The 22673-nt window shown below is 37.6% G+C and overlaps 1 protein-coding gene across 3 annotated transcripts; it reads right to left on the minus strand.

The window, feature by feature from the left end:
* Positions 1–3364: 3364 nt before the first annotated feature.
* LOC116179849 (probable ATP-dependent DNA helicase HFM1) lies at positions 3365–21407 on the minus strand. 3 transcript variants are annotated; one of them, XM_031499710.1, is made up of 18 exons: positions 21192–21407; positions 21010–21137; positions 20834–20959; positions 20182–20620; positions 17249–17402; positions 16766–17197; positions 12978–13206; positions 12786–12928; positions 12552–12736; positions 12403–12500; positions 12135–12352; positions 11850–12085; positions 11698–11798; positions 11563–11648; positions 11408–11515; positions 5496–5819; positions 5109–5449; positions 3365–4536 (listed from the first exon to the last, which is right to left on the minus strand). In XM_031499710.1, the coding sequence occupies exons 1-18, from the start codon at positions 21248–21250 to the stop codon at positions 3456–3458; spliced, it is 4488 nt and encodes a 1495-aa protein (XP_031355570.1). In that variant the 5' UTR covers positions 21251–21407; the 3' UTR covers positions 3365–3455. The 3 variants fall into 3 exon arrangements, with proteins under 3 accessions (XP_031355570.1, XP_031355569.1, XP_031355568.1); XM_031499709.1 differs by having other exon boundaries at positions 21010–21140; XM_031499708.1 differs by having other exon boundaries at positions 21010–21152.
* Between the last annotated feature and the right edge of the window lie 1266 nt (positions 21408–22673).

The raw sequence follows: 22673 nt of genomic DNA on the forward strand, positions 1-22673 counted from the left end.
ATGTCACTTTTATTAATATTTGCAATTTTTTCTCCTATAAAAAATTAGTAAGTATACAACAGTTGGGGGGAACCCTTAGACCATATAGTACATGGACTGCTAATTGTAACTAAAATATGGTCAAGGACATCGCCTGGATATGTGAGTGTCAGGGTAAACGAGCCTGTCCGAAGTTGTCCGCTTAGACACGATTTGAGACTGTCAACCTATAAATTAACAAACGTCACTTAATTAATCGCCTAGATATGCCAAAAAAGCAAACCTATTCTTATTTGTGGGCGGATAGAAGATAATCAAGAGTATTTAAAGCTTCCCGTACTACGCAGTTACTATAAAAGCTACTCTTTACGCGATCTGAGTGGTGTTTACACGACTTTAGTTTACCCTGAGATTCACATACCCACGACTACAGTGCCCTCTATCCGTGACCATCCATTTTGTATTGAAAGCATAGGGCTAATAGCAGTCCATGTGCTAACGGGCGATCAAAAATGACTTGCTGTCGAGTCGCCTTTGGAAGTTTAAGTTAAGTACGATTTCCCATGTAAACAAAAATTCCAAAGGTCACTCGACAGCAACTCATTTTTGATCGCATGGTTAAGGGGGAACCTTAAAACTAATTGCATTCAAGGGTCGTTTATTCTGCCAGTGACTGCAAAAATTAGTAGGTACTTACCTACTGACTATCTATCGATCGACTAATGTTCATAGCATACGTAAATTTATGAAACCACAATGATTCATGGATCATCTTGTGTCGCGAGTTAAAATGGTATAGGTACATGAAATACATTGTTAATTAACCGGACCTTCTCCAGTCCAGAAGGTATCTCAAGGTCCTGGATACGGTATCTTTATCACTTCGTCATCTATCTCTGCACGGTCAAAAAAGTTAATAACACTCAAAAAGGGCAGATTCGAACACAAAGAATGGAAATCGCTAATCAATCTGAAATAATTCAAAATAGGAATACCAATTACATTGATAGCAAATTAAACCAAATTCAGAGTGTATTTAATATTAGGTGGAATGCGAGACGTATCTTATCTTAAATCAGTTAGTGTAACTGTGATGTCACAGGAAAATGCAGGTAAAACGACCCTGGTTTCTAAAGGGACTACATTTAAGATTAGTTTAACATGAATATATACTATTTTCAGGTTATGTTTGTCTTAATTTTGTTCCACAGTGGGTAAAGTTGTATTATTTTAAGAAAACTACCAAAGATGTCAAAAGTTTGCATTATGACTATGCAATTCCCTTTTAAGGGAGGTCTGTTAACACACCAAGAGACTGTCAAGAATTTAAATGTGCAAGTGTACAGATAAGGTAGAAAAGAAATGGCCCCGTTCCAATTTTACATCCTTTTCACAGCAATTTTCAATTTCAATGGCAAATGCTTCATCAAAATGTCAGAGTTAACAACAAAAGGTTGCAATCTAATAGTAGTCCTCCTCGTATATGAAATGGAAGTAAAACAACGTATAAATATCTACCTGTACACTAACTTTTGTTTTATACAATGAGTAGTTGGATGAGGTTAACCAATAATCATGATGGTTACAAGATTTTTAATTACCATCACTTTATCAAAAACGGGACACCGACTTGTTAAAGTGCTTCATACGAATCAAGTTGCATCTTTTTTATTACATAATATGACTCCATCAATCAATTTGACAGGCCATTTGAGGGCATAATGAGAAATGAGATGACAATCCATTATGCCCTTGGGCGTAATAGACCACTTTATATATCACATATGACAGATATAATTGACATAATTATAATAGACAAATATAATGAAAAATAATAGTACATTATATATCAAGGTAGAGAAGTCCAGTATTATTGCCTGAGCACCAAGATTATATCTCGAGGCGCGAAGGCAATAATAGACTTCTCTACCATGGTATATATACTATTTTTTTCACTACTAGCACTTGAAGTCCTCTAAATTAACATATTATATTGATAAGAAAGTGAACGGTTGACAGAATTTTTTGTTTATTAATTTAACATGTCATTCAAGTACGTAGAATTACAAGTCAAACAGGCCGTATTTTGTTCTGTCTTTGAGATATTTTCAAAGAGTAATTTCGTTCGAATTTTTTCAAAATGTGATAATTTTAGGTATGTAATTTCTCTGGAAATGGCTGATGGTGGCAATTATTCATTTTAGAGAACTTGTCCAAACGTTTATTGAGCGAAATTTCGGGTTGTGTTTTCTAAAAGTGACAGCGTGACAGATCTCATTATTGACTACTAGTTAATAATGTCCACACCACATTATTAACTACTTTGAACAAATGCCGAGAAAGCCTACTTTACAAGTGGAAAAAAGGTTAATAATCATGTCATCAGACGCTAGTAGTGAAAAAAATAGATTAATACACTCTATTAATATACAACCAATGAGCTTGGTGATGGTTTCAAATTCTAACCAATCAGATGATTTTTTATCTAATTAAACGCTAGGTAGCTTTTTATCAGCAATAAAAATGCGCGTAGGAATGCGTAAAATATATAGTGGTTGTAAAATTTACTGTCTTTTATTAATCTCCCTAAAATACACTCTATCTTGGTTTTAAATCAGGATAATTTTATTTTTAATTCACTCAAATTTTGTTGTTTCCTGGAAAAAAACTCTCGATATCAAAAGCACATGATAAAATCGCGACAGCTTTAGCTTTTGATCTCTACTTTTTTCCGTTGCAACAACACTTTCGTGTAAAAATATAATTATCCGCTTAAAAATCAAGCCCGATTAAATAAAACGAGTACTACCTTGATATCGCTTGGAAAAAATATATCGAACACCACTAAACTATGAAAAGCACCCAAAACGATACTAATTGACGTCTGCGCAGAATGGTATTTTGAAATTTCTTTCGTGGAAAGATGTGTTGCCTATCTGTAGAGGTCCAACATCACGTCCTTTTAACTACGGAACCCGGAACCGTATGTGGTTTCAAACGTAATCGGCAAAAACTTACTCGTAATAAATTTAGCGCAACATTGGCGTACGCTTCTTTTAATGAACTTGCAAACAACATCACGGCATGACAGCCGCCTCCGTGAAACTGGAAACACCGCTTCATTATCTCGCACGTGGCGTTGTTAGTAAATAAACCCAATTAACTTGTCAGATAACGCCTTTACAAAACATCTGACCAGACGAGACCTTTATATTACGTGCACATAACGATTAATATTATGCCTTTATGTGGTCTTGAAGGTAAACTTAACACAGGTATTTAAACAAATTTCGAAGAAAAATATTTAAACTGTAACTAGAGAGAGAAAAATGAGAAATTCGCTTGGATGATTTAATAACTTTTAGCTAACACAATTATACCTATATTAAGAAACTGTAACAAAATAATAAAATGAACATTTTATGCTTAACAAAACTAACTGAATAATAAATTAATAGCTCTTGACATGAAACATTTTAATCACTGTCACTATCTTCGAACCGGCCAAGTCCGTTATGTTCCCCATAGTGGGTGGCTTGCATGTTGTCATAAAAAGGATTGAGATATTGTTGTAACATATACTGCTTGGAATTGTTATACATATTGAATGAGCTGTATTTGGTAGGTATGGGCGGGAATAGTTGATGCCAACCAGGATTCGTGTACGGGTAACTGTAGGTAGGAGGAGGAAAGGGTGGGTAACCCTGACAATTCATGCCGCTCGGTCCCGCTTCCTGCAAATCCACGAACCTGTGATTATGCATCGGCAGGTCGTCGAAGATGTTCTGGTTGGGTATTGTAAAACTGCGCCTCTTCGACGGCCGCAAGCCGGGTTGGGTGCGACAGACCAGCTCGGGTATCGGTTGTAAATTTAACGGATAGCACCGGCCGTTATCGAATATGTCGCGCTTCGGCAATTCAAAGAAAGGCGGGAGATTTGTCACCTCTTTGACGGGATGTCGAGGGGGATTGTGGGCGGAGTTATACGCGATTAAATTGTTATTAAATACTTCGCTTTTATCCGAGTACAGCGACCTGTTCGGGCTTTGCCGTTGAGATTCGATGTCGCCGAGCACGCTTGAAATGGTGGAATTAATCGACGGTGCTTTGACTGTAAGGTCAGGTTGACTGTCGTGATTGTCAATTTCGAGCGAGTGGTTTGTTTGCGTGCCCGCGTTAGTTGTGGTAGTCGTAGCGCTTGTTTGCGTTTTCGTGGAGCATGTGCCTCTGGTCGCTGTACCACTGTAATACTCGGGTACACTGCGTTTGGCTGTGGTTCTTTTCGGCGTTGTCGATGTAACCTTCTTGGAGTTGCCTTGAAGTGATTCCAATAACGACGAAGAGATTATATCTTCCCAACCGTTGCACGATCGCGATAAATTTGCTTGCGATTCTTTTTGTGTCATATGCAACTGGTAATCCCTATCTGACAGTGGAAATCCCTTACTTTGGTTATTAGTCTTTAGTGTTGGTCGTGGTTGCGGTTGTGAAAACAAACTTCCACAATCCGAAATTGCGGGCGAGCATGAAATCATTCTCTTCACATTACCGTTTTCCCTAAAAACCGAAAAAATTGTCATTCATTTTTGTATATCATTTTTTTTGTTCTTTTCATAACCATTCATCTTATTAAGGTCATTGACCTCGGACCTGCCCCTAAAAGGTAGGCCAAAGTGATGAATAATAGTCGCTCGCTTCCTGGTGGGGACCTTGCGAATTACGTCAAGAGTTGCTTATGCGGTACTGGAGTAGTTCGAGCTATCGATCAACGGGTATATAGGAGGATATAAAGGAATATTAATTATGTCATGGATAGCGTATGCAGAGTCCAAAATTTGCTCACCGCTCAAAGTCCAAAGGTTGGTCGCTGTTCACGGGTCTGTTTGTCAATAAAGCTTTTATTTAGAACGGAACAATAAACACATTTTCACCTTGACCTACCTTCCAAGATCACCGTCAGATAACGAGCACCTGCGCTACTCTACTGATATCCGTAAAAACCTGTCTACCAAAATTCTAATGACGCAATTGCTACTCTCCTAAGAACCCTTACACAGAAATAGCTATTTTTACCTGCCATTCGAACTCAATTCCCTTATAGCTAACCAAACCCAGTCCGAATTACGTACCTAAGCCCACCTGACGAGTCCGCAACAAACGGCCGATTACCATTCTCTCCGCGACTCTGTCCTATTTCACTATCATAAATGGAGGGATGTTTAACTACCGGGGATATCACCAATGGTGACCGCCACGAGATACTCTTCGGCAAAGGGGCGTCTACGGGATCACTCGACGGTTCGGGAAAGTCCATCGGTAGGTTTTTCATATAATCCTCTATGCTGTCTTGCGAAAAACGTTCAGTTTTGAATTCCGCCGGACGTGACGAGGAAGAATCGGGAAGCGCGTGCTCGATCTGTTTTGGTGTTCCGTGCCCATATTGCTTTTTAAGAGAGTACAGATTGTCATTCTGTAATGGTAAATAAGTAGGATCGCAATAATTCCTAGTTACTTACCGAATCACCAATTTGATCAAAATCGAAAAACTTATTTGCGTATCTTGATGAAGGCGGCTTTGATCGCTTGGTCTGAATAGTGTCCGTGTAAGACGGCACCGAGGACCACTTCCTGGTTTGTTGCATGAATTCCTTATTTGATTCTTCGACTATCTCTCGCACGGTCGTCTGAGTTGCAAACTTAATCTTGGCATCGTCAAATATTGAACTCGTCTGATCACCGGGTTCGGCAATGGAAAGGGTTGTGGCAGGAGAGGGTACTGGGTTATCATTTCTTTGCTTCTCAAGTTGAGCGCTTGGTGTACTAGTTTTACTAGTGTTACTCTGAGAAAGAGCAGAACCCTTAAACATCAACACAGTAGCTTATATTGAACTAGGGAAGAATATTATTTAGATAGGTAAATGGTCTCTTTGCGTTGTTTGTGCCAAAACATATAATGATGTTGGTGTCATTCAAAGAGTCAAAAAATCAGGTTTGTGATTGGGTAAAATTCAAGTCTCAACACATCCATAGTAGGCAGCTTAGTTCGGATAGATGGCGTTAAGGTCTCGACATCAATATAGCTGCGATCCAGTGAAGCAATGGGTTTTACAGAATTAATTACAATGAAAGAAGTACGATCACGATGCTTGTGGAGAAAGCCACATACTTCACAAACAATATTGTCACGTGAAGTGGCAATATAGCCTACTAACATAGATAGTGTGCCGTTTGGTTTGGACAAGTCATTGTAATGTTACACGAGGCAAATAATTATTTCATTTTTTTGTTTAATGAATATAGGGATTCATGTATTATTATTATTATTATTTACAATGGTTTTAATTTGTTGTCAATATGGTTTGCCTGGGTTTCATTAAAAGGATTAACGGGTAGCAAAGATCATACTACACTAGATAGCCAGCGTAAATGCAAGAGTTGTTTTGTGTTTAAGTAGTTCCATAAAAATATTATAGGGGGCTTTCGAAGTTAAGAACCTAACTGATTCATCCGAAGCCGTCTTCGTACGAGTTCGAATCATATCATAAGTACAAAGAATGGTTATATTGTCTAAAGACGAGACACGTAAATATGACCTACTGAACATTCCTCACGTTCATATGATAAAATCACATGTGTATACGTGGGCGTCATTCAGGAAAGGATAGGTTCTGTAACAGACAGGACCTTAAAATGAAAATAGTTATTTGTTTCATTAGTACAAAAATTGTCAGTTTTCGGGACAAGGAAGATAGTCCGAGTCCCGAAAACGCATTTTTTGTACGAATAAAACATAAAATCTTTTCTCCAACTCCCTTTACTTCAAATTATATTTGAATTTAGATTCAGTCACAGTTTCACTACTAGTATAAGAACTTCTGCTTTTTTGTCCTCACGTGTCATGCCACTCTAGTTTTTAGGTTAACTTATAACCTATTCGTTCTTACTTCTTACTTCTCACCTCTCGCGACTTTGTAGGGCGCAAATCTTGAGGTAGCATGTTCTGTCGTTTCTAAAATCTCTGGCGGAGTGCAATGCATGTCGCTATCAGTTTCAGTCATTTCTATTGTATACACAATTAATATTGTTATATTTTGTATTGAAATAAAAAACTTACCATACAGTTTTTTAATTAAAATTAATTGCAATTAACTTTTTCAAATTTTGAATTCAAAATGACAGATAATAGTGCAGTGGGTCTGAAGTAGATGGCGTTACGCGCGACGGCGGGTTGTATACGTATTAAAATTATACGTTCATCGAATATGTAAATTACGTTACACATGGTTTAAATAAAAATAGCGAGCGTAAATCATTTTCAATACATGTACATACGTATAGGTAACATCATTATTTGCATTGAATATGCAAAAATATTTGATTTGTATGTATAGAAATATCTTACAACCTGCAATGTAAAACGATGTCAATGTGACATATTATCTCCGTGATTGTAATTTTTGAATTGGCCAACTTTCAAGGTCAATTTCTTTTTGGTACTAGGACCAAAAGTATCCACTTTTTGTACAGTTGCCATGGTGAAAGCGATTAATCCGCAAAACGTCAATTTTACGTACCTACCGAACACTGTCACAAAATAGCGTCTTATTCAGTTGGTTTGAGAAAAACGTAATTTGTGAGGATTTACACTTTCCCTTTGTATTTTTTTAACCAACGCCAACCAATACATTTTCCAATTTTTTCGGATGAACTGAATATTTGCAAAAGTCTTTTTTCTTAGCATAATTTTGTAAAAGTTTTAGTTTCAGGTACATACGATACTTTACCTAATCTTTAAATACCTATATTATGCTCAGGCATATTTACAGCAACCGTACATTTATCTAATTTAGATTTGTTATAATTAAACATTTTGTGATTAGGTAAACGAGATCCCGCTTAGTCTCCTACGTAATAAAATTGTGTCAAGGTAAAGTGAGTCGGAATTTGCTGAAATCGATCTCATTGAACGTAGTTGGTTTAATAATAATAATAATAATACAAACACCTCCGAGATTCTTTTTTGAAATCAGGCTGGAGGGGGGGGGGGGATTATTGATTTTATCTTTCAAGGTATTCTATAACTAAAGGTCTCAACGAAAGGAACTGTTTTTTACCTCCTTTCTCCCTTCCGACATATCAAAATGGGGGGGATTGACTTTATAAAGCAGCAGAGCAAAGCGATGCAAGCTTTATAGGGGAGTCGATGGTGTCCGTCTGTTCGTCTGTCCGTGAAAACGATAACTGTCAAACGCTTGGACCGATTTGGTTCAAACTTTGCACAGTTGACCTATATGTCGCAAGTAATAAGCCTATTGAAAATGGGTCAAATCCAATGACCCCTTGGGGTCACGCCTCTCTGTCTCTGCCAATGTCTTGAACCTATTTAGTTCAAACTTTGCACAGTTGGCATATATGCCACATGTAATAAGCCTATTGAAATTGGGTCAAATCCAATGACCCCGTGGGGTCACGCTTCTCTGTCCTTGCCAAACGCTTGAACCTATTCGGTTGAAACTTTGCACGGTTAACAAATATACCACATGTAACAAGCCAATTGAAAATGGGTCAAATCCAATGACTCCGTGGGGTCACACCGAGGTGCTCTGACGCTTTTTTAAACGCTTTTTATGGGTTTATTTTTAATACGTCAGGGTGTCTTGGTTACGCGAGGGTTAAAAGGACAATGAATAACTTCATAAAATTCATAACAAATTGTACCTTTATAAGTATTGAACTTAAAACTGTTAAAAACATGAGTTTGATTTCAAATTTTGCGAGTTGAAAATCGGAATTTCTCTATAATTAAGGAGCAAGATCATTTGAACCCCAACAAATTGTATTAACATCTGTCTCTGTCTTTCTGCCCCATTGTAAATTTGAGGAATCACTTAATGGTTTTTTGTAAACTATTATTAATACACAGGGTGAGTTTTTTTTTTCATTTTAAGCATTGGCATCATCTCAAAAACCATAAGACATACAGAGTCCGTTAAATGAGGAAAGAGTTGTCGTTTTAAGAGCTTATTTAACATATGCCTTTGTTTTTTGAAAAAAATCACAATTTACTAGATATGAGCGAAAAACAGATTTAGTGATTTTTCATTTAAGTGTTGTAGAATAGTTATTTTTAGAAATACAGCAAAATGACACGAATAAAAGTTTTAGACATTTTAATGCTTAACATTATGAAATACCTACTAATTTCCTTCGATATTTTACAATTTTTGAGTTATAATACAAACTCTAATTTTTGTAATGATCGTCATAGTTGGCTGACATTTTTAAAATGGACAAATTTTTTTCTTTATAACGATATAAGGCTTGCTAAACATACTTTAATAAATAAACGCGCTGCAGAAATTTTCGTATTATTGAGAGGTAAATAAACAGAGTTTGCCATGGAAAACAACGTCTAGTGAAATAGGTAATAGCGTAACTGTTGCACATTTAACATATTTAAAGGTAATTTTCGAAAATTCACTATGAAAGATACATGAACAATTATATTCAATATACTATTAAAAGTAGATCATATCATGCTATGGAAAACAATAAATAATCAAAATACTGCTGTTTATTGTTGAAGACCTAAAAAAACTTGGATTTAATGTTTGGTGCGGAATTATTGGATCACGAATTCTTGGACCTCTAATTTACGATGAAAATTTGACACGCCAACGTTATCTTTATTTGCTACCAAACGTATTTCAAGATATGTAGGATGGGTTAGATTTGGAAACACCACGTAATTTACGCTGGTTTCACCACAACGGTGCCCCACCGCACAACCAACTGCAAGTACGAGAGCACATAAACCAACTATTTCCAAAGACATGCGTAGGTAGGAACGGGTCGGCCCTTTGGTCACCAAGATCGCCAGATCTTTCAATTTTAGATTTTTCATTTGTAGGTATCATGTTTATTTGTCAGCAAGTACAATGAACGTTATATCATCGTAAACAGAAAAAACTGCACTTTTTAAAAATGTCACAGCCAGCTATGGTTGCCATTTAAAAAAATGGAAGTTTGCGTTATAACTCGAAAATTATTAAAAGAAGAATGAAAATTCATAAATGTACCTTATTAAGCGGAAAAAATGTACGATTTTTGTTCTTTACATATTTTGGTATTTCTAATATTAACCATTCTACATTTAAAAGAAAAATCACTAAATCTGTTTTTCGCTCAATATCTAGTAAACTGGATTTTTTTCAAAAAACAAAAGCATATCTTGAATAAGTTGTTAAAATGACAACTCTTTCCTCATTTAACCGAATCTCTATGTCTTACTGTTTCCAAGATCCTAATGCTTAAAATACTCACCCTGTTTACAATTATTGTACTATCAAAATATATAGGACTAATACACTATTAGAAATTCAAAAAATTTAATTAAAAACAAGATGTGGATATACGGAATGTAACGAGATAAAAAATTGCTTCACAAGTTCACAACTAACACCCACACAAGGTCGCAGCTTGCGAATGACACCAACATCCCATACAATAGTCCTTTGTTTTAAAAATATCTGCGCTTTACAATTTCGCGCGTCTTCGTACCCCGCCAGGTGGTTTGTACTATTGTAATAAAAACATAGCCCCTGCAGATACGTCACAATGAACGAATTATGGGAGTATACAATTTATACAGCGTTGTCGTATCTAGTGTAGTATGATCTTTGCGGGTAGCAAACACTTCCAAGGGCATAACGTTCTTTTTCATTACCTGAAATTTAAAAATAATTGCCCTTCCTCAAAGACGAATTGTAAAAAAAATGAAAAAAAAAACTTGTGTCGCCGTTTGCAAAAATTTGTAATTTGACACCCCAAAAAAAAGTTTATGAAAAAAAAAGAATACTCCAATCTATAACAAAATGAAATATATTACACCTGTAAGAAAACTTGGGAGGTCAATAACCCTTTGACCTAAAATTACTTAGTAGAAAATTAGTCAAGTTTATGGATATATTCAGAAGGTTTTTAGAACTTTGTAGGTACTGAAAAAGATCATTTTGCAGATTGTCTGATATCATTTACTATTTGGTTCAAATAAAAAGTAGCTTAAAAATAAAAATAGTAGACAGACAGACAGATTGGGGATGTTTCGCAAGCCAACTTCCAAACTAACGTAGAAAAGAAAAATCTGTAGACTGGCTATTTATACACGAATGTCTCTCTGCTTTACGGTTCCTGGTTATGTTCATAGTCACCACTTTACTTTGGTAAGGTAGAGGAAGAAGGTGTTTTGGCTTACTACTCAAAATTATGGAAGAGAAAGGCCAAAGGAAACTCCACCATCTTACTCACCTGACGTGCACTGAACCAAGATTAAAATTTGAATAACCTTCCATATCCGTCTACCCTCAGTTATCTGTACAGTAGGTACGTGTACCTCTGTGAATTATCCTTGCAAAGATGATATACTTACGTTTGAATTGCTTTTCTTGTTGCAATTTTTCGACTTTTTGAAGTAGGAGTCGACCAGCATCTGAACGTGAGAAGCTCGCTTGGTTTGCTTCGCAACCTTTTTTGGTGTCTGCGAAATAGTGTCATAAGCAAACACGAACCAACTGATATCTATACCTGTGCGGGTTTTTTCGGGGCTGTAGCGTTCTTCGGAGGAGTTACATTGGCGGATAGAGCCAAACGAGTTTGGCAATCGATACCGACTGAAATAATTATTGAGCTTATTTTACTGTTAAAAGAGATTGAACGTACCCCAATCTTCACTGATGAAGTGCGCCATTATTTCTTGGGTGTAGGTTTTAGGAAAGTCGAAAGTCGTTTCGAATGACGGAGTTTCGATAAACTCGCTGTGTCTGTATGGATCGAGAGTTGCAGTGCGCATGCGCAGTTAACTGTATACTTACTTGAAGGGTTTCAATAGTACGATATCGTTGTTGGAATCGCCAATTAGTAAAGTCATAACGCTGTCTTGAGGCACGGTACATTCGTCGTGGAGAATGGGGGCGTTTTCCAGGGTAATCTTCAAGTGTACCGAAAGATGAGTGTGACTGTCTTCCTTCGTGAGGATTAGAGAGTACTGGGGTAAGTGTTCAATTTGCTGCTGTATTACGTTACCCATCGGAGGCTTGCGATTAATTATCTACGACACTATTGTGTAGCAGTACCGGTAGGGCGCAGTACTAACTTACCCTTTCCAGATCTCGCGGATTTGCTGCGAGTAACTGCTGAAATGTGGTCTTCTCAGCATTCGCGAACGCAGTTGCGAAGGCATTGCCTATTTTGCTGAGCTGCTTACTGACGTACGGCGAGTTTTCCCACAATCTTGCGCGAAAGCACTTCACCAAAGTTAACGCGCTCAGTAGAGCAGAGAAGCAGCCATGCCTCGATGATAAATACTCAGCCAAGCCTATATAAGAGCAGGTAAGTTAGAGAGTGCAAACGACTTGGAATACATACAGCTCGACACTCGCTCACCGATGCGCATGATTTTTTGCGATTCATTTATTAGTGACGGTTCGGCTATGTGCAGACATCCAAACTCCGCTTGAATTATACTGAAATAATTACGAAAATAAATTACTAGATAACGAAGACGCCCGACTTACCAATTGACCTTCATATCGAGCGTTTTTATTTTTCCATTCAATGGAAATCGAATTGTTTGCCTTCCATGGCATTGGTTCAAGATGTTCAACGGTTTCTTGTCATTCACTCGCAGATACATGTCGGAAAATTCTTTACATTTCGATATCAACCCCAAAATCTGTTGTAGAACTTCGTGCCCTGTAACCTAAAGCACAACTTTATTTAATTTTCGACCTACGTCGACCAAAACTCGCCTTAGTGAAAAGGTTCATGGTATCAAAGGCGACGTAATATTTTGCCATAAGCGATCCCACCGGTGTGGGAGCAATGTTCACATCCTCGTCGATGGTCAACATCTTCGAACGCGACAGCCGATTGATTTCCACTTGGCACATTTCTGTAAGTTGGCAAATGGTCATATTACACTAAGTCAGCCATAAAATTACCCAATAATTTGTTGTCTATTTGATCACTATTGAGTCCGGCGGGTAATCCGTAATGTTTGGGGTTTTTCCTAGCACGAATATACAGAAAGGTGGAAGTTAACCACTCCATCGCAACGCCTAAATCTGTAATCGTGTGTAATACGACCTCTGCGTTCACATGCTCGATTAAGTGAGTGTGTAAACTTGACTCGACCGATTGGCTACCTCCAAGCATATTTTCATAGCGTGCCTGAAACCGTAAGTGTCTGATCAGTTTACGACAAAGTTCATAATTGCGCGCCACACTACCCCCTTCTTAAACTCGTGCGCTAAAAGAAATGCTGTTATGCACACTTGCAAGTTCAGCATCCGCTACTAGATAAGATATTTACAGATGAAACAAATTCATTAGACAAAATCAACTGAAAGAAATATAGGCACTCAGGGCCATAATACAAATACCACGCAGCAAACGATCGATAGAAACAACTGATTAGCTTAAAGTGCTAATAATCCAAAATTCGGTTGTAACTGCAATTTATAATAAATAATTGCACTTAAATTTGGGTTTGTTGTAATTACAGATGTAAAATTGGCTTTTTGATAGCGGAAAAACTCTCCTTAACTGATACTCGAAAACGCTTCACCCAAGCGATAAACGTACAATAGGCACACCGGTCCGACTACACTTTTTCGTAAAGGTAATACACGCTTACACTTAACTTTACTTCACTTTCAACGACGTATTAAAAATCTCTTAGAGCACTCAAATGAATTTCTTCTACAAAAATTCCTTTTTCGGGCCACCTCCTACTGCGTCATCGAATACATTAAACACCTGTGTTCACCATAGTGAAAAAACATCTGCGATAACACGTGCTTATCTTGAAACTAATTAGCCTACGCAGGTGAACTCTTATCGCAACGACCGGAGATAAACTGTAAATCCCACGCAATCATTTACAGATGTTTAACACGTAATAAAATTGAACAAATAAATAAAATACTTTAATCATTCTGGTACAAAACCTTGACCTCGAATAGGAACGAATTTTGTGTCCAATCTCAGGTTACAACCAACTTTTAACGTTAAAAATAATTGAAAATGCATATACAAAGTCTCCCATCCTATTGCATGTGCCGTGCATGTCTTTAATTCATAAGTGTCATTCAATTGCAGTAGGCGCTCGGTAATCCGCCGCTCGACAGTCCGGCATATAGCGACTCAGCTGACCTACTCTACAATAATCCGGCACAATCTACTCTATAATCAGGCACTAGAGTGAGTAGTGAATGTATCTCAACAGCTTATTAAGGATCCTCAGATCCTTTATAGTTTTGTATTGTCGTCCATCCGTCCGTCCGTGTGCGCTCTAACTCTTTTTAAAAGTGGCCGATTGTGTTGAAATTTGGTGCACGGGTACTTTGGACATTAAGGACGGGCGCTATTGATTTTCAGGAAGCTAGTTCAACAATTCCTAATTCGTAAGGTAAATACCGGAGTAGTATAGACCATCTTAAGACCTTCTGCAGAGGCACCTCTAAATAGCATTATGCGGGTCACTCTGTAATTGGGCGCATGCCTGTTGAGGGCCCAAAACAAGAGAGGTATAATAAAATAAAATAAAATAAAAATAAAAAAAAAATAAAAATAAAAAATAAAATAAAAAATAAAATAAAAATAAAATAAAATAAAAAAATAAAATAAAATAAAAAATAAAAAACAAACAACAAAAGTTATAGGACTTCGAATGACTCGGGAACAGGAAAAACTGCGGGCTCAATATAATAGAAATCAACATATTTCATTCCCTAGGTCATGTATCGAGTTCGGACTTTCACTAGATTATTCCCTATGACCCTTAGATGTGTAATAATTCAATATAACTCTTCTCTGTGGTATAGATCAAAAGTTTTAGAGCAAAATGTACCCAAAGTTATTCTTTACACATAAATTTGGAGTTGTAAAAGCTTTCAAACGCATTATCTTGATGTTGAAAGAGTACGTGACGTCCACATTTGATAACCGCATGTGTGTGATTCAAAGATGTTAAATTATTTTTCTGAGGTCACATGGATTTTGACCAAAATATGTCAAAATCGTTATTTATGCACCAAGATCGTTGGGAAAAAGACCAAGAGCATGATCTCAATGACCAAAACATGAATTTGATCTATTTATGGCGACCACATGGATTTTGATCAAAACATGTCAAAATCGTCATTTATACACCAAGATCATTGGAAAAAAGACCAAAAGCATGATCTCAATGACCAAAACATGAATTTGATCTATTTATGGTGACCACATGGATTTTGACCAAAATATGTCAAAATCGTTATTTATGTACCAAGATCGTTGGGAAAAAGACTAGGGGCATTATCTTAATACCCAAGACATGAATATGTTGCATTTTTGGCGACCACGTGGATTTTGATCAAAACATGTCAAAATCGTCATTTATACACCAAGATCGTTGGAAAAAAGACCAAGAGCATTATTATGGGAACAAGATTAAGAGCATTATCTCAATGACCAAGACATGAATTTGATGCATTTTTGTTAACTATAAAATGTATTACTTATGTAAGATTAAAATAAATTGTCGTTAAAAAGTGATTGTAATACTGAGGATCCTTCGATATTTCGTTGTATCGGTTTATTTTACATGTTTTTAGCGTTCGGTCCTGCCTTGACCTGCTTGAAATACTGTTCTGAAAACTATGTCACGTCACTACGTTTGTTTGGCTTCATCACATACAGTAATGTTGGGTCACCCTGTACGTGTGAATTTCATTTATTTTTTTAATGTATAATTTTCTTTAAATAATTGCCTTTTAAATTGTTTATTTTGTTATAGATAGATTTGCGTGTCATGTTTTGTAAATGTTTGTCTCATGTTATCTCCGGTCGTTATCGCTGCGAAAGCTAATTAGTTTCAAGATAAGGCCGTGTTATCGTCGAAGTTTAACACAGATGCATATTATTCGACGACGACACATTAATTTGTTAAGAAAGTGGAGGCGGTAGTTGAAAGGGGAAATTTGTTTTAAATAGAAGAGCCGGACGATAATCGTTTCTTCTTTGTTTTGGTGGACTCTGAAACGTAGGCGCTTATTGTTTTGGTGATTGTGTAACAAGGCACCTGTTTACCTCAGCACTCTGTATATAGACGAATAGTTCAGTGCTTCGTTAATAAGAAACCGTAGTTTCTGAATTAACTTATTTGCTCGAGGAGACGAGGGAGTGAGCTTTATAAGTTTTCATTTAGTCTAATTGTTTGTCTTTTGCAACCGTTCTTGTACAAATATTTAAATTGTTTTCACAGCCACCGAAAGCTCTCTTGCCAGGGAAAAGATAATCAGAATACACTTAGTATTCGGTTCGTTAATTATCCATTAATCGATTTTTGTTTATACAAAAATTCAGAATTAAACCGCCAATGTCGTGCAGTTTAAAGAAAATATCAACGTGACTATAGATTACACCAATTGACCTCAAATTCCAATTTCCAAGGAAAAAAGGGCATTGCGGTGGACTACCGAATTTGAAGATTTCATTCCGACTACTTGGATAACTATAATTAACCGTAACTAGTTGAATATCTTACGGCTAGCAGCCCCCAATTAAGTCGAGATTACATCCGTAAAGTGCGCCCTTAAAAAACTTGAAGTTTGACACCGGTTCGTATTTTTAGAAAGTAATTATTGAAAGAAGTTGTAATTTTGGGATGTAGATAACCGGGTACGCCGGCTCACTTCGAATTTCCTACGTTCCCTCCATGGCATAGCAATACCCCAAAACCTACCTTATCAGATGCAGTTGTCAGGATCACGGCAGTGGCAGTTGTATCATACTGCGGCCTTCCCGCTCTCCCAATCATTTGCAACAACATACTCTCGCTGCAATCCTGATATTCGCCGTTAGAGTAATGTTTGGTCGACTTTACGATAACAAGGTGAGCGGGTAGATTTATACCCATCGCAAGCGTACTCGTCGTAACAAGAATCGGTAGACTAGAGTTACGAAACAAGTTCTCCACAATCCTACGATCTTCAGCCAGAAGTCCGGCGTGATGGAAGCTGACGCCGTGCGCGAGCAGTTGCTTTATTTTCGGCTCTGTGATATTCGCGCAGGCGTCGACGAGCACCTGTCTCTGGGACGGTTGCAAATTGATTGTTAAATTCTGCGTTAAATACGTAGCCGTCATTTCGACATTTTTTCTCGTGCTGCAAAATATCTGAAACCAAAGCTCTAATAAGTAACTACCACTCGATCATCATCGACTTACCAAGGTTGGTTTGCCTTCGGCATACTGAAGAATTATCGATTGCAGTTTGTAGTTTAATGTGATATCAAATTTAAAAGGGCTGGAATGGTAGGGATTGTAGTTGTAGCCCAAAACAACCTTTTTCAGCTTAACGGGTCGCATATCATCCCCAAATCTGGCAAAATGACACAATAATTAGCTGTGAGTAAACAATCCCAATTTTTGGGAGCCTTTTTGTTACGAATAAACAATAGACAAGTGAGAGAGAAAATGAAGGATGGGTTTCAAGTGCTAAAACTGTGTGAAGAGAAGAAGTTGGAACTCCTGATGACAACAGAGGAAGTCGATGAGATAGTACCACTCAAGTGCGGGCCAGGATCGAGATGCCAAAGGAAGAAGTTTAGATTGATTTGGAGGAATAGATCGAAAAACGAATAAGGAAGAATGTCTGTAGAGAGAGAGAGAAGGAAGCACAGGTATCGGAGAGAGTAGTAGTCGAACTTGGCTCAGTTCAAGGTCGCTAGCCACCTAGTGATCTGACTGGCCTTGGATGGCCCTGAAAGTGAAATTTGACGTCTGATGACCTTGAAAATCGAATTCAATCTTGGAAAACTGGAGTCTTTGACCTTTAAAATGAAACCACGCCGTGCAAAACGAGGTCACTGACATTTGACATCGCAACTAATTGACCTCTGATGACCTTGAGAGTGGAATAACAGCGCAAAAATAAAGTCGTACTTTCATCACCTTTAAACTGAATACTAGTCATTAATCTCTCGTCTTGAAAATGAAATATGACGCCGCAAAAATTGGAGGTCATTAAACTTTGATAACACTGAAAAAATATAACACCACAAAAAATGAGGCTCCTGACCCCAGATAACCTTGAAAATAAAATAGGGCAACACAAAAATGCGGCCATTTACCTCTCACTGCTTTGAAAATGAAATACACAAAAAGGGAGTTATTGACCTCCGATGACCTTGAAAGTAGAATATGACACCGCACAGAAATGGAGATCATTAAGCTTGAATAACCTTGAAAATGACATGACACCACAAAATGGGCCATTGACGTTAAAAATGAAATTACAAAAATGAGGCCATGAAATTTCATGACCTCGAAAATAAAATACAAGACATCACAAAAATGGGGTCATTGACATTTAATGACCTTGGGAGTAAAATGTAGCACGGCAAAAATGCAGTCGTTAACAATTAGGAACCTTGACAGTGAAATACAACAAAAAATTGGGTCATTGACGTCCGATGACCTTGAAAGTCCTTAAGCTTGATCTATTTTAAAAAATCCACCGCCATGTGACACTCGACTTTTGAACTTTACCTTGGCCTGCTCTCCAGTCACCACCAGGTGGCAGGCGACCTTGAACTGAGCCAAGTTCGGTCCTATATGACTACTGAGGAAGAAGGAAACGAGCGGATGAAAGAAAAACCACCTTGAGCCAATAAAAACAGGAAACAGGAGATATCAGAAGTGCCCTTCACGCGGGAGGGTATTCTCGTGAGTGGTTTTGGCAAGCGATGAAGATGAAATCTCAGATCAACACTTCAAAACCCTAGAGGGAATGGAACATAGTGGTAGTGGGGAATCTATTCACATCATTACTTTCCAAAAAAATAGGACGGAAGCGACCAACTACAGAAGGAAAATTCGACTTATACTGGTCGACAAGAGACAGGCAACCAGATAGTACTGAAGGATAATCCAAGGGGATTGTAAACGTGGTGATGGAGAGCAGGAGGTTATGAACACAAGGAGCGCAGGCCCCCCTGGTCAAGGTCGCAAGTAACAAAAGCTATTCGGATTTCCGTTTCAAAACTTCTAACGAGCGAGAAAAGTGGGAACAGTGTATGAATTGATTCGGGGTGGATATTTTTAGATGCGTTGCGACTTTGCGAGAAATGTCCTTGTGTATGTGTAAATATTTGCGATTGAAATTCGGGAACCGGAAGGTGCAATTAGCGAGTGAAATCTATCAAAATAGTAGTAAAGAATAACCACTTCAACTTCGGGTAAAAACATATAAAGTGACGAGAACTCCAAACTTTCGCGTACATCATGGATGAACATTTAAACAAATTTGGATTTCTGACAAATTGCGACTTACCTGCAATTTTAATATGTATGCGAATAAACAAATTACAATCAATTCCAGTACGAAGAAAAACTTTTGAGCAACTTGATGTGTGAGAAGGTCTTTTACTTGAGAGTGGTAAAATATACGTGAAGGAACATTTTCGAGTCGGATAACCGCTTTTAAAAAAAAAACGGATTAAATAATCAGACATTAAATTCAGTGTGATAAACAATAGAATATTAATAAACAAGTGTATAATCATGTTTTTAAAGAACGCGCAACGAGGCACGACTCGTAGCGGAATACAGGAAATTAAATAAAATCATATTGATGTTATACTCCAATAGATTTTTGATTAAGTGGGCTGGTTATTCGTAATTCCATGATTATCATGGAAATGTCACTTCGAAGTTTGCTTATAAAAAATCACCGTCTTTCTGTTGAAAAAGGTAATACACCCTCCACTCCGTGGCTTGTTACAGAAGCAGAAGAAAAGATGGTACCTGCAAAATCCAAACGCATAAACCTATCATGCTTATGCGTTTGGATTTTGCAGGTACCATCTTTTCTTCTGCTTCTGTAACAAGTCACGGAGTGGAGGGTGTATTATCTTTTTTTTACCTGCAAAATCCAAACGCATAAGCACGATAGGTTTATGCGTTTGGATTTTGCAGGTACCATCTTTTCTTCTGCTTCTGTAACAAGCCACTGAGTGGAGGGTGTATGATCTTTTTCAACCGAAAAACCAAAAAAAATGTAAAAAAAAAATGGTTGGCGTGGATGAATAGGAGGCTCTGTCAATAACAATGTTACCCTTATAATAACTCAACCTGGGTCCACCCATCGCAATACTTACTTAAACGCCTTTGCACCAATCATTGGCATGGTAAGCCACTCGGCTACATCTTCAACATTCGGTATAGTAGCCGATGCGGCGATGAATCTAAGATTCATCGTACCGTACCCGTACTCCGTACTGCCCATCGCATTGTGGATCGCTTTCATCCGACTAATGATCACCTCGACCGTAGGTCCGCGTTGATTATCATTTAGTATATGCACTTCGTCGATCATAAACAGCTTGATGAACGGAATGAAATTTCTGTTATCGCGCCATCGTCGCGTCAGGACGTCCCACTTTTCCGGCGTCGTAATAATGAAGTTGTGAGTGATCAATCTTTTAAAGTCGTAGTAGTCGGTGTCGCCGGTTACGGAAATGCAACTCAGGCCTAACGCCGAAAACTTAGTGTACCAATCGACCAGTCGTTCTTCGCACAGCGCCTTGACCGGTGCAACTGAAATTTCAAAAATTAATTATCATTATTGTCTGTTTCGCGCTAAGGTCACTTGCGGCCCTATTTAGTAAAAATCTTTATTTGTGCAAAATCCCTCCAAATGGGGTATATAGGGAAAATGCAATGTTTAAAGTGTATCTATACGTGTGGAAATAGTGTCAAGCTTAGGTATACTCTCAAAAAAGTATCAACATTGAAGTAAAAAATAGTTACCATAAATGACTTTGTACGGTATCTGCTGATTAAACGACGCCAGTCGATTTAAAAAGTTGATTATAGCCAATTCGAAAATGACGGTCTTGCCCGATCCTGTGGGTGCCGAAACCACAATCGACTCATCTAAAACGCATTCGAATCGATACGGCTCGCATAAAAACAAACGTATTTACCTGTATAAAGCAGAGAGTCGAACACAGTCGATTGTATTACATTGAAGTACTGGAAGTTGGAAAAGGTCGATTGATGTTGCTCCGGTAATTCATCGACGGCCTTTAAGTTTACATGGTTTGAAATATAGCTGCTAGAAATTAAACTTGATCTAATTAATGAAATTATTATTGTGATTGTTTACTTATTATTGTTGTTATAAACGCCCGGATTAGAACTTTCGTTGCTGGGTGATGAAAACATTTTGTTGCAAATATTTGCAAATGCGATTATACTCAACTAATTCTTTGGAATTTTCGCATATTTGTTTAAATTTCACTATGTTTATCAGAGACAAATCTCTGATGTTTATAACAATTTATTTAGAAATAAGAATTGATGAAGAAGCGTTTATTTTAAATTTCACATCTGCGCAGTAAATTATAAGTTCGATTTTAATTCCAGTGGCGTAACCCAAGAACAAATAACAGATTGCTAACAAACATAGGCAACTTGTCAATCGTTGCAACAGAAATGCCGATCATATTAATAGCAAATGCATGTAATTATAAAGGATTAGGATAGAATCCTAATAAGAAACGAATTGTGAAGCTAAAAGCATGATAAGCAAAGATAATATTGCTATTCTATAATTTCATAATGAACTCCAATGACAAACTGAAAGTTTTGCGGATGGACCAAATCATACAGACATATACCATGATACAGACCATACCATGATACAGACCTATGACTATAGTAGATCGGATATGGAGGACTGCCCATCCAATTTATAGCGGACACCATGGCACAGACATATGAGTATATGCACCATAGGCGCCGCGCCGCCATTTTGACGTACAAACGTACGTCTTGGATTGGCTTTTACGACTTTGATGAATAATGTTTCATTATAAAGGCCGATTCTCACTTTCGTGCAAAGAACCGGCACGGCACATACTCGGCACGGGCAAAGTTTTTTGAGTTCAATTCACACTGCGACACGTTTGCCGCAGGTAAGCAGTTTCTACGTGAGTTTCAACTGTAAAAATGTTCGAAACTTTCACGTTAATTAAAATTGGTCTAATATTAGATGATGAAGAACAAGAAAGTACATATTGCAGAAAAAGAAAAATACGTTTTTGTGTACATAAAATGCATAAGAAGTATCTTTTATGACCGAAATCATTTTCTTGGACACATTCAATCAGCATCTCATTTTGTTCCGCTGAAAAAGTGTTCCTTTGCTGACCCTTCAACCTTTCTTGTACTATGAAAAATGAACGAAAGTCGGTAACCTGCACAGATTGTATTCACACTTGTCGGAACGTGCACGGTACATGCCCGGCAAATATTGTTTCGGAAGAACGCTGCGTGCAAAGGCCGTAGCTTGCCGAGTCGTTGCTCGCATAGTGTAAATTACACCCCAAAAAATTCATAAGATTCATATAGATATGTTGCCGAGTCGGTGCCTTGCATGTGCCGAGTACGTGCCTTGCACGAAAGTGGGAATCGACCTTTATTGTGCACACAACGTCACATATTTTATTTCGAAATGTGATTTTTAAATGTATGTCGGTTTGTTTTATTAAGAAGGCGTAAAACTCGGACACGATGAAAATGTTTACTAATCGACAGATACGATACATACCTATAATACTTAGATCTGAGTACAAAAAAAGTAGGT

Source organism: Photinus pyralis, unplaced genomic scaffold (genome assembly GCF_008802855.1).
Source record: "Photinus pyralis isolate 1611_PpyrPB1 unplaced genomic scaffold, Ppyr1.3 Ppyr1.4_LG8, whole genome shotgun sequence".
NCBI lineage: Eukaryota > Metazoa > Arthropoda > Insecta > Coleoptera > Lampyridae > Photinus > Photinus pyralis.